The sequence below is a fragment of the Daktulosphaira vitifoliae genome, unplaced genomic scaffold (assembly GCF_025091365.1).
Source record: "Daktulosphaira vitifoliae isolate Bord-2020 unplaced genomic scaffold, ASM2509136v1 Scaffold_5, whole genome shotgun sequence".
In the NCBI taxonomy this organism is placed as follows: Eukaryota; Metazoa; Arthropoda; class Insecta; order Hemiptera; family Phylloxeridae; genus Daktulosphaira; species Daktulosphaira vitifoliae.
In genome coordinates this window covers 1828714-1842706 of record NW_026099576.1, presented here as the reverse complement: position 1 = coordinate 1842706, position 13993 = coordinate 1828714, and the positions used below count along the sequence as shown (strand labels likewise).

General features: G+C 30.0%; 1 protein-coding gene across 4 annotated transcripts in view; it reads right to left on the bottom strand.

The window, feature by feature from the left end:
* The window catches only part of LOC126908326 (small G protein signaling modulator 3 homolog), a 66119-nt gene that overhangs the window by 30877 nt on the left and 21249 nt on the right, over window positions 1-13993 (bottom strand). For all 4 annotated transcript variants that reach the window (XM_050690267.1, XM_050690266.1, XM_050690264.1 and 1 more), the window contains one exon: window positions 3987-4097. In XM_050690267.1, the coding sequence (XP_050546224.1) occupies window positions 3987-4097 (111 nt within the window). The remainder of the gene's footprint in view (window positions 1-3986; window positions 4098-13993) is intronic.

Below are 13993 nucleotides of genomic sequence, written 5' to 3'. Positions count from 1 at the left end.
TTTGTAAAACGCCATGAAAGTTACAAATTTTTCGTTGCGGCCAATTAATTTGATTTTTATATATTTGTAACCTTTCATACTAAAATATAAAGTGTTGTTGTAGACTATAATACGCTGATACCTTGTAAATATAACAATATGTTTGTTTGATGTCACTAGTGGTGGACAAACTTTAGTATGTCGAAGACCGTTACCTTAAAACTAGAGAGAATTATTTAAAGGGGAAAAAAATAAGATACACGTGAATATTGAAGATATTCACACATATAAAAAGATTTTTTGTTGATTAAGAAAATTAAGGGGATTTTATTAAATTATTACAATTAAGTTAATAGTGGACAAAACCCGAAGGCAAAAACCACTCTGCAAATGAAGGGACAAACTTATTTCCTTATTCCGGTGATTCATAATAATTTTGCTTTTAATTTAAAATTACCATTATTTTAGTGAGATGTTGTTGTAGATTGTGTATGCTGACCTTAATTTCGTTTATAGTAAATGGCTCAAAACATTTTTTTATTTTTGTCCGTTGGACATAGTTATTTGACGTGCCATATTTTTTAGATGTCAAGACCTATTCCCTATGTGTATATGCGTTTCACTGATAGTAGCGGTTCAGGTTGCTGATTGATCGACTGATTTTATTTCCGGATTATGGAGCTTTTGAATCGTCGCTGGATATGGAGCTTTTACCGGACGGGAAAACGCCAACTATTCATGACATCATCGAAGACACCAATGAAACCTTCGTTAATTAGTTTATAAGATATATTTTAGTATTATAATTGGTTCTTATATTTCTCTCTTAGGGTGTTTTACAGGATTTTTTTTTTATTTTTGTTTATTATTTTTCAGCTGTCCCAAACCTCTCTTAGGTCAGTCTTTAATTATAAGTCACGATGGTTAATTCCGTGCACTTATTTAGTATGATTATTCGGGGTTTTTTGGGGAGAATTAGTTGTACAATTNAGGGTTTTTGGGGAGAATTAGTTGTATAATTAATTAATTTCTGTTATGTATATTAATACATTTAATTTAAATATTTTATTTTGGTAATGCACGATGTTCATTCCGGCTACCATAAATGATAATGTTTAATTTTTTTTTTCCGTTAATTACACCAATAGATCATGAATTTTAATTCTAACTATTGTTTTCTGTAAAACGTAATTTTGCTGCGGTTCGATAGTTAATTATGATAATCGCTCTGATTACTAGCCGTATTAATTTTATTGATATAANTATTACTAGCCGTATTAAATTTATTGATATAATTTATGATTACTTGTGTCGTCACACAATTTTGGGTTTAATTTTGGTACAACTTTTTCTCAACTTAGTCTTAAAAAATTTTAAAAATTGTCCATATTCGAACAAGAACCAATTTTATTATTTATATCTTCTACATCGGCCTACTTCATGTCAAGAGACACGGCCGATATTTTCGTTGCGCGCCCATATGTTTACTGTTTTTCAACTCCTAGTCGTTCGCTTCGTCGCACTGTCGAATGTCCTTCAGACTCGAGTGTGAACCTTCTTAATAATAATAATTATAATAACAATTCTTCTTGTTTTTCTTCACCGAAAATTAATATTAAAATATTTAATTTAAATTATCGCGCTCTTCTAGATACAGGTGCTACATGTTCTGCTATTTCAGAGAAAGTTTTTCAACAGTTATGTGAAACTGTTAACGATGTAAAATTATTACCTTAATTACCTGTAACTGGAGTTACTATCTCCACGGCTGTCGGTGGTCGTAACAAGAAAGTTTACACTCAAGTTCTTTTGTATTTATTTGTTTCTGATTGCCCCATTGAGGGTATTTTTCTGTAACGTGACAAAATATGAATTTTATGATATAGATAGATTTACTGTTTTGCTTTGCTAATGGGCGAGCGTACATTATATCCGGCCGTGTAATCAGAAAACTGTACTGTTGCTGTCAAGGTGAACGCTATACACACAATATTCTTTATCAGTTTAATAATCGTTCCCTATATGACACATACACTGGCCACCACTGTCAATACCTGTATAATTTTAATATTGTTCATATTTTCATCTGTTTTATATTTTGTAAATTGTTAAGCCGATACCCTCTCCCAAACGTAATCGTCGTCGTCGTTGTGTCTCGCCCGGTGTGTAGGAATTTTTCGGGCTCTCTTCCCTTTGAACCACCGTCGTGGTATATTTTGCTGTGTGCGTGCAGCCAATAATAGTTTTTTTTTGTGTTCGTTGTATAAAAATCATGTATTGATTCAGCAAGGCGTCGGCCATTTCCGGGGCCGAGATGCCAATCTTAAGATGAGTCCCATCCGGGACTGGGTATCGTATTTTATTTTATTTAATATATTGTTTTGAGCCCTTTTTTCTGTTGTAAATTTATTTTGTTATGAGCTGTATATAATATTAGCATTGCTGTTTATAAGGTTATTGGTCAATGGTGTGGCATGTAAATTTAATATATATATATATATTATTCTCGCAGTGCCCAAGTACGGTCCGGCTGGCCAGATTACAGAAATTATCCGCCGCGTCCGGAGTTCACGGACTTGTTCCGATGCGGAAGACACTTCATGTGTCATATTTAAAAGTTGTAGGTTAAAATTTTTTTTGTCTTAATAATTGTTTTTTTTCTCTTTTGTCCCTTCATTTGCAGAGTGGTTTTTGCCTTCGGGTTTTGTCCACTATTAACTTAATTGTAATAATTTAATAAAATCCCCTTAATTTTCTTAATCAACAAAAAATCTTTTTATATGTGTGAATATCTTCAATATTCACGTGTATCTTATTTTTTTCCCCTTTAAATAATTCTCTCTAGTTTTAAGGTAACGGTCTTCGACATACTAAAGTTTGTCCACCACTAGTGACATCAAACAAACATATTGTTATATTTACAAGGTATCAGCGTATTATAGTCTACAACAACACTTTATATTTTAGTATGAATATATATATATATATAATTTTTTAATCCACTTTGTTTCATCAAAGTGCATATTATTAGTCTTCTTATTATTTTTTTTTTTCTTAAATTCACTTATGGTCCGGGTGTTGTTCTTTTTATGATCAAGACCCTCGCCTAAGTGGTTGGCGACCCGATTTCCTTTTGCAAGGGAGCCATGAGGGTGGCAACTCCACAATCCGTTGCGTGGCCCAAGTCGTCACCTCTCAAGAGCTGTAATTTTTTTTATTAAAAGCAAATAATAAAACCCAGCATAGTGGTACTACAGCACAGAAAGGACGGAGTAAAATGAGGACATAGAAGTATATATGATATCTGGCAATGAATAACATCACTATCATAAAAAACGCTTCGACGCTAGTCTGTTAAATTCCATAGCTTTTATATGTTTAGTTTTATAATTTCTATGATTTAAAATTTTTCTCGAATAAATAATTAAATACTTATTAAAATATTTACTCATTTGAAAATAACATTGTAGAACAATTGTCGGAAATCTTTTTTTTTATTATAGTACACATCAAAATATGTAATTTAATAAAGGTTAGAAGTTGTCATGTCTTCCGGAATATTGTTAAAAGTGGAGAATCAAAAAATTGTTTATACATGCGCAAGGTTTCTTTAAACCCCTTTCAGCACTAAGGTTATTCATTGAACTTTTATAAACCGCATATGAAGAGAAAGATTATTGTCTCTTGTATATCCTATTAAAATCTCATTTCAATTAGTATTTAAAAAAAAAAAAGTTACATCAGATTTCAAATCAAGAACAAATTTTTGAAAATACTTTTTTTTACGGTAGCAAATTTAAGATAATTTTTAAAAATTCTAAAAATGAGGGGATTTTTATACATTTTTGACTCTTATAAGTTCAATTAGAGTTAGATCCCGTTCTTTTGACAGATTGATAAGTGAATCTGAGTTATATCAATGCTAAAATACACATATTTAAGTAAATAAACAAAATTAGAGAAACAATAAAAATTTTAGTAATTTATAAATATTAATAACTAAATACCTTTAAGGCCATTAAGTTCTCCAATCCAACAATGTTCATCTTTACGACAAATTATAGTTAAAATATCATTTTTTCTAAAACCCAGCTCATCATCATCATGTCGTTCAAAATCTAAAAAAGTTATATTTTATTAGTTTAAATTAAATTGAACCTCAAATTTAATTAATATAATAATTATATTAATACAATTATTGTAAACGCATAAATATAATTCCATGTTATATGGGGCTAGTATTAGATGAAAAGGACAATAGGGTGTAATCGCCCTATCAAATTAATTGGCCCTTGTTACACATTTATAATCAGCAGTAAATAATGTAAATATAATAGGAATCATTAAAATTACCAGTGAGGACTAGGAATTTTTATGGGCAGACTCAAAATAAAAACTACATAGTAAAATAATTTTAACATAAATTAGAAATTCCTACTCATAAAAGGATTACAGTTATAGGGTCCTTGATATTCATTTAAGTTAATTTACCTAAACAAATTTTGAATTTTTTTCCTAAACTCAAAAAGAATTAAGAAAAATGTTTAAAAAAAGGTCAATTCGTCAGACAAGGTTCAAACCTCGTACCCCAAGTATGGAAGACGCTATTAACGACGCGATAATCATTTATTGGAATTGGGTTATTAATAAAATGTACATTTTAAACTAGTTAAAAATTTCAAAGTAGTAGTTCTCGACTTAAAAGTAGCAAAACAATTAAAATATGTTTAACTTAATATTCTATGTCAGTTAGATTCTTATCATTTTTAAGAAAACCAGTGGACTCGTTACTATGGCCTCCTTTTACAAGGTATTTTAAATAGGTTAACAGTCAAAATATTAAAAAATATAAAAAAATATTAGGGGAATTGGTCACCTGTATTAGGTCAAAGCAGATTTCTAAAAAAACACTTTCAAATAAATTTTTGTACAGCAATTTATTAAACTTTTTGAAATTATTACTGAAAAATGTATTTTTTCTTTAACTTTAATGTTTGTTTTCAACACGACGACAAGTCCAGAGGAATATAAAATATTTTTAAGAAAAAAAAATTATATTAATTCGTATATAAGTATTCACAGGGGGGTACTTTAATTAGTACTTTGGGTTTGGCAAACCCGAGGCCCCGCGCTCCTTCCTTCTAGGTAAAAAGGTTGGATACTTTTATCATATTTATTGTCAAATTTAATTTGACAATAAATACTTTAAGAATATTAGAAATTAATGATTCCCCTGTTGGTCGGGGTTAGAATAGACCATCGGTTGTTCCTGCCTATCGTAAAAGGCGACTAAAAGGGACTTGTAGTAGGGCAGCAGCTACTACAATATTGGGTGTAGGTTCATCAGCTATACGCCAGGCAGCAGCCAACAGATACGGGAAACTGTATAACTGATGGCTGCACTGCGATACGGAAGGCAACAGGAAATCACCGTATTAATATCCCAAGTAACAGCAATCAACATGTCTTCTTCTCAAGTAAAAAATTCCGGAGGTAAAATAGTCCCTCGTTCGGATCTCCGGGTGGGGACTACAAGAGAGGTAAGAAGTGTTAAGGATATGAAGGAATATAAACGAATAACAATTTGGAATGTAAGGACTTTATTACAATGTGGGAAATTGGAGAATCTGAAAATAGAAATGGACAAGATGAAAATCGATATTCTTGGAATATCAGAAATGAGATGGCCAAAGTCAGGAGACTTTTGGAGCGGAGAACATAGAATAATATATACAGGTACATCAGAGAAGAAACCTGACACAGGAGGAGTAGGGATTATAATGAATAAAACCCTAGGCAAAAATGTTAAAGACTATATGCAATATGACGATAGAATCATTCTAGTCAAGCTCCAGACGAAACCAAAAGATTGTAACGTAATAAAGTTATCATGAGTATAAGGTCACAAGTAACCATATTCAAACAGTGCGTGTCGTCTATCTGTAGGGTCAGTGTTGCATATACACACATTATTAGTTATTAGACAATCATTTTCCCTATCACCTGTGATCCTTGTCCATACCACATTAGAATGGTCACACTGTCAACTACCCTTTCCATGTGCTATCGAGCCGGTTTGGAAAATCACGGTTATGTCAAAAAATATCATCATTCAATTCACTTTTTTCCTCTTCATCGTGGAATACATTTAGACCTGTTGGCGTCAACCATTTTTTTTGTTTTTTTCTGTGATTTTGTCAAGAAACCAAAGATGGAAGAATAAATTTTTATTTTGGCTTTATTTTGCCATTGTTATGGCAACACCTTAAATCAATAACCTGGACTTGGACAACATTAACTAATTGTAATGTGGTATATTTCTTCTGTTCTTTTCTCTGTTTATCTGTTATCCGTTTTAACATGTTATTTAAGTAATTTGTTTATGAATGATCTGATTATGTGGTCACAAATGTTAGTTACTGACTATATAGATTAACTATAATTTTATATTATAAGCAATGGTCAATCGGTCTATTTTTTCTCTTTCTCTCTTTTCCTTATTTCATGAGCTGACAGTTTCCTCGGGTGTCGTCAGGATGGACATGATGAACATCTCAATGAGTCCTCTACATTTATGTAGAGGATACTCATTGACGTTGGTGACATGTCCACTATACCCTGACGCATGCGTTGGATCTGTCATGCTCATGTTTTTCCTCTTTTGCTCTGTTATATTATATTGTGATTATGACATTTGAAATTTAATATACTCCAGCAAGTAATTTATTCCAGTTAATATAGTTTTATAGCTGATGACTAGTTCTTATCAGGAACACTGATATGATTTTTTATTATTATTATTATTTGTAAGATAACACCCTCGAAGGGCAATGTAGTTCAAGTCTATATGCCGACATCACATAGTAACGATGAAGAGGTAGAAGATGTATACGAAAATATAGATAAAATAATCAAAAATGTTATAGGGGAAGAGAATCTGGTAGTAATGGGTGATTGGAATGTCGTTGTAGGGGAAGAAAAAGTAAATAATGTAACAGGTGCCTTTGGGTTGGGAACGCGAAATGTAAGAGAACGCTTATTAGAATTTTGTGCAAAACATAACTTAATAATCACAAACACTTGCTTCGATCACCATCGAAGAAGATACACGTGGAAAATGCCAGGAGACATAAATAGATACCAAATAGATTACATCATGGTTAAGAACAGATTTAAAAATCAAGTAAAGGAAAGTAGAAGTTACCCAGGAGCGGATATAGATAGCGACCACAATCTAGTAATGATGAAATGCGAACTTAAATTTAAAAGAATAATGGATAAAAAGAAGAAAATAGTGCAATGGCTAATTAAAAATCTGAGAGATGAGAAAATAAGCAAAAAATATAATGAAGACACTAATGATATAATTATTGAAAAATCCCAAAATATTAAAGAAAGATGGCAGAACTTGTAAGATACAATTACAATGGCTGCAACGAAAACTCTATGAAATAGAAACAATGCAGCAAGAAAGGAATGGATTACAACGGAAATAGTCAACATGATAGAGGAAAGAAGGAAATACAAGAGTTTGAACAATATATATGGACAGGAAAAATACAGAGAACTGTAGAATCTAATGATTAGGAAATCGAGGGAAGAAAAGAAAAATATTTGGAAGAAAAGTGTAATGAAATAGAAACCCTCATAAAGACAGGAAGTAGTGATGAAGCATATAGAATGGTGAAAATGTTTTTTGGTCAACATAAGCCCCGAACAGGGGGAATAGAAGATAACAACGGAAGAATGCTATATGAACAAAATGATATAGTGTAAAGATGGAAAGAATATCTAGAAATCCTGTACAAGGGGAAAAAACTTAAGGAAAATGAAACCAACGAATCAAACGAAGAAGATAAATCTGAAGAAGATGACGAAATAGACCCAATTATGAGAGAAGAGTTCGACAAAGCTTTGCGGAATCTGAAAAATAAAAAAGCAGCAGGAATCGATGGAATACAAGTGGAGCTTTGGAAGGAGGCGGGAGAAAAAGTTAAAAAAGAATTATTTCAAATTATCAAAGTCATATACGAATCCGGTGAATTGCCTGAAGATTACGTAAAGAGCCTAATTATAACCATCCCAAAGAAAACAGCAGTAAAGAAATGTGAAGAATACCGTACTATTAGTTTGCTATCCCATGCCTCTAAAATACTAACAAAGATTATATTCAAACGTATTGAAGGTAAAATAGAACAATCATTGACAGAAAACCAATTCGGGTTTAGAAGGAATATGGGAACGAGAGAAGCAATATTGGCGTTAAGGATAATCATTCAAAAAAGGATTAGGAAAGACAAACAAACATTTATAGCTTTTGTGGATATCGAAAAAGCATTTGATAACGAAAATTGGAAGGTAATGTTTAACATGATGAAAATATTGGGGTTAAAATACACAGATAGGAAACTTCTGTATAACCTATACAAGGATGAATCCGCAGTTATAAGGATCCAAGATGAGGAGGAAGAAGTAAAAATAAACAGAGGAGTTAAACAAGGTTGTACATTATCCCCAATTATATTCAACGCATATATACAGGAAGCAATAGATATGATAAAGGAAAATGCCAATCTAGGGATAAAGATTAACGGACAAAAAATAAGTATGTTACGTTTAGCCGATGACATAGTTTTAATTGCTGAATGCAAGAAAGATCAGGCTCAACTAATTAAAGCTATGGATAAAACATTCGAAAGAGTTGGAAATAAGAATACATGTGAAGAAAACAAAAGTAATGGTATAAGAAAGGGAAAATAATACAAGAATACAGATAACAATACGAAACCAAGCAATAGAACAAGTATACTAAAAATATAATACAAAATTGATCACTTGTGGCTAATTAATTTTACTTAATAGAAGAAGTAGATGAATTTACATACTTGGGAAGCGCAATCAGCAAGGATGGAAGAAACTGAAGTGAAATTATAAAACGTATCTGTCAAGCTAAAATAGCCTTTAAAAAACCCAACCCAACCCAACTTTTATATATATCTTAAATTAAAGCTAATGTAATATACTTTATTATGCAAAAAAAAAATTTCGTACTTTATTTTATCTTCATGGTGAAAACAGACATCAAAGTTTATTAAAAAAATACGATTTTTGTAAAAAAATTCTTTTTTATATTTTTAACTTTATAATGCTATAACTTTTTGAAAGATGTATGGATCTATATAATTCTTTTTTTTGTAGATGCATGATATCTTTACCTATCATTTGGTATATATTTTTTTTATATCTGACCCTTTACCTGCCCACAGGGGGAGATTTAAAATGACCACTTTTTCACAAAAAATTTTCTTTTTCAACTAAAATTTTGAAAGTGTTCCGGAAAGTCTGACACTTTTATATATATCTTAAATTAAAGATAATGTAATTTACTTTATTATGCGAAAAAAAAATTTCGGACTTTATTTTATCTTCACGGTGAAAATGGCTACCAAATGCTATTATTGTGTGAAAATTCTCGATTTTATTTTTTACATTTTTAACTTTATAATGCTATGACATATTGAAAAGTGTATGGATCAACATTATTTTTTTATGAGAAATAATATTTTTTAATAATCCCTTTTTCATTCTACATACTTTATCTTAATTAGGATATTAATAATGAAGTAGCAGATAATGTAGCTTTTGGAATAGTCCACCAATTTTTTAAAATTAAACAGTATCTAAAGATTTGCATCGAAGCGTTTTTTTTTGATAGTGATTTTAATCACTGTCAGATATCATTATACTTGATCCATCTATACCACGTCACCACTGTGCCGCGACCCCCCTGTGCTGGGTTTTTTTTTTTTCTGTCTGTTACCACTTTTTCTCAGCTCTCACCAAACGGTTTTTTTTTTCAAAAATGAACATATCAATATAATTTTTTTTTTTATAGATGCATGATGTCTTGACCTATCATTTGGTATATATTTTTTTTATAACTGACCCTTTACCTGCCCACAAGGGTGGATTTAAAATTACAACTTTTTAACAAAAAATTAACTTTTTCAACTTATCTTTTGAAAGTGTTCCGGAAGGTCTGACACTTTTATATATATCTTAAATTAAAGCTAATGTAATGTACTTTATTATGAAAAAAAAAAATTTCGGACTTTATTTTATCTTCACGATGAAAATGGCTACCAAATGCTATTTTTGTGTGAAAATTTTCGATTTTGTATTTTACATTTTTAATTTTATATTGCTATAACTTATTGAAAAGTGTATGGATCAACATAATTTTTCTATGAGAAATACTATTTTTTAATAATCCCTTTTTCATTCGACATACTTTATCTTTTTTTTTTTTTTTTATTTATAAAATAATAAAATTTACAATCTGTACATAAGAAAGATACAATAAGCAAATACCTGAACAATAGAATATAACACATTTGACTTAAAAAGGGAAAAAAGTGATGGGACCCTTTTTACTTGAATTGGTTATTTAGCCATCACAATATTAATTTAAAAGGTCACGACACCAGCGTCTTTTTAGACGGCGAGGAGGGTTGTCCGGAATTGTAACTATATGTTGGTCAGCAATTAATGGATTTGGATGTAGAAGTAATTTAGAATGAAACTTTTTGTAGTATAATTTAACTAAAATATCGACTGGTTCAATGTTTAAATCTTTATGTAGGGTAAGATTGGAGACATACCAAGGAGCGGACGTGATTGTACGAAGGGAAATTGCTTGGAAGGCTTCAATTGTTTTAAACTGCGATGTTTTGGCACAACCCCATATTTGGGCTCCGTAAGACCAAATTGGTCTTAACATTGACTTATAAATGATTATTTTGTTATGTACAGGAAGTTTTGATTTTAATACAGGACGTAATAAGTGGAATCTAATGTTTAATAGCTTTCTTTTGGATTTGAGATGAGAACCCCAGGTTAATCTTTTATCAAGTGTAATACCAAGATATTTGACTTGAGTCGAAGAAGGGATAGGAACTCCTTGGAAGGAGACTTTATCTTAATCAGGATATTAATAAGGAACTAACAGATTATGTAGCTTTTGGAATAATCTACCAATTTTTTAAAATTAAACACTATCTAAAGATTTGAATCGAAGCATTTTTTTTTATAGTGATTTTATTCGATGTCAGACATCATTATACTTGCCCCAACTATGTCACATTCACACTGTGCCGCGACCCCCCTGTGCTGGTTTTTTTTTAATATTAAAACCTTAGATAATTACCTTTCATTTGATTTAATTTTTTTGAAAATCTAACACTTAAACTTCACAGGGGGGTATTTAAATAGTAACTTATATATAGCCACCGAAATAAAATAATAAATGTAATATTTGCAAAAAAAATCACCTTCTATCAGGATGTTTTTAGCTTCGATGCGAAGCTGAGAAGGTATTGGTTTTTTTTTGTATCTGTTATCACTTTTTCTCAGCTCTCACCGAACCAATTTCTTTCAATGATACGTCAAAAGATCACAAATCGTATCTAGTCAAAGACAATAACCCCAAAATTGAAAAAATTTCCCTCGTTCTCTGTAAATGGGGGAAACCTCCAAAAAAATTACAAATTTAAAAATCGCCAATTTTCGAAATTTTTTCAATTTTTTTTACTTAAAATTGCCATAACTTTTTTAAAAATGACCGAATCAATATAATTTCTTTTTATAGATACCTTAGGTATTCACCTATCATTTTATATATTTTTGTGAACCTTTGACCCTTTACAAGCCCACTAGAAGGGTTTCAAAATGGTAACTTTTTTACAAAAAATTTACTTTTGAAACTCAATTGACCTACTTTTTTAACGATACGTCACATGATTACAATTCGTATTTAGTTGAAGACATTAACCTTAAAAATTGAAAAAATATAAATTTCAGTATTACCATAACATTTTCAAAAGATAAATTAAAAAGTTAATTTTTTATGAAAAAATCTAGGGTCAAATTTATAAAAAAAATATATCAAACATCTATAAAAAAAGATTATATTGATATGTTCATTTTTGAAAAAGTAACGGCAGTTTTTAGTAAAAAAAATTGAAAAAATTTCGAAAATTAGCGATTTTTAAATTTGTAATTTTTTTGGAGGTTTCCCCCATTTACGGAGAACAAGGGAAATTTATCAATTTTTAAGGGTACACCCAAAGAAAAACCTCAATCAATTTTGATAGAGAAATTTTATCAAGGGTTTATGATAATGTTTTATTAATACGAACAAAATAATTATTCTTATAAATAATTATTGTTCAAGATAAGAAAAAAAATTATCATATTGATAAATAGATTCAATAGTAATGATATATTTATCAAATTGAACAATGAATTTATTATATAGATCGAGGTTTTTCTCTGGGTGTAATGTCTTCGACTAGATACGATTTGTGATCTTTTGACGTATCGTTGAAAGAAATCCGTTCGGTGAGAGCTGAGAAAAAGTGGTACCAGACACAAAAAAAAAAAAAAAAAAACACATCATAGTAAAATTAATACCTTCTCAGCATCGCAACGAAGCTAAAAAACGGTAGCACATTGGGGTCGCGGCATAGTTGGATCCAGTATAGATTTAATCTGACAGTGATTAAAATCACTATATTAGAAACGCTTCGATGCAAATCTGTAGATAATGTTTAATTTTAACAAATTAATGCATTATTCCAAAAGTTACATGATCTCTTATTTCCTAATTTATATTCTGATTAGTAGTTCTTTCATTTAAAAATATAATATATGAATAAATACTAATTCCACTTATTAAATGTAGTATGAAAATGATATTCAATAATTTAATATTGTAATTTATACGGAGAAATAATAAAAATAATAAAATAGTTGTATATTACTTCCCTTATACGTGTATAAAAGTTTAAAGGGCTTGATACAATAATTTTCAATAAAAACTGTTTGTTACTATAAATAAATCCACTGGACTACAAGAAATTTTCAACATAAGCAAAAACATACTTTTCTTTTTCAAATTGTCGCGCTGTATTCAAATCTGCAATTAGACTTTTTCTATCACTTTTAATTTTTCATATTATAACTTACAAATAAAAAAAACCCAGCACAGGGAGGTCGCGGCACAGTGGTGACGTGGCATAGTTGGATCAAGTAAATGATATCTGACAGTGATTAAAATCACTATCAAAAATAAACGCTTCGATGCAAATCTTTAGATAGTGTTTAATTTTAAAAAAATTGGTGTTTTATTCCAAAAGCTACTTGATCTGCTACTTCATTATTAATATCCTAATTAAGATAAAGTATGTAGAATGAAAAAGGGATTATTAAAAAATATTATTTCTCATAAAAAAATTGTGTGGATCCATAAACTTTTCAATAAGTTATAGCATTATNTTTAAAAAGTTATAGCAACATAATGTTAAAAAATGTAATATAACATAAATAATAAAATCGAGAATTTTCACACAAAAATAGCATTCGATAGCCATTTTCACCATGAAGACAAGTCCAGAGGTCAAATTTTTTTTTTTCAAATTAAAGTATATTACATTAGCTTTAATTTAAGATATATATAAAAGTGTCAGACCTTCCGGAACATTTTCAAAAGTTAAGTTGAAAAAGTTAATTTTTTGTAAAAAAGTTGTCTTTTTAAATCCCTCCCTGTATGCAGATAAAGGGTCAAATTTACTAAAAAAATCTATCAAATAATAGGTAAATATTTAAGGTATCTATATAAAAAAAAATTATATTGACTCGATCATTTTTAATAAATTTATGGCAATTTTAAGTAAAAAAAATTGAAAAAATATCGAAAATTAGCGATTTTTAAATTTGTAATTTTTTGGGGGATTTCCCCCGTTTACGGGGAACGAGGGAATTTTTTTCAATTTTTGAGGGTAATGTCTTCGACTAGATACGATTTGTGATCTTTTGACATATTGTTCATCNGAAGGGTAATGTCTTCGACTAGATACGATTTGTGATCTTTTGACGTATCGTTGAAAGAAATCCGTTCGGTGAGAGCTGAGAAAAAGTGGTAACAGACACAAAAAAAAAAAAAAAAAAAAAAAAA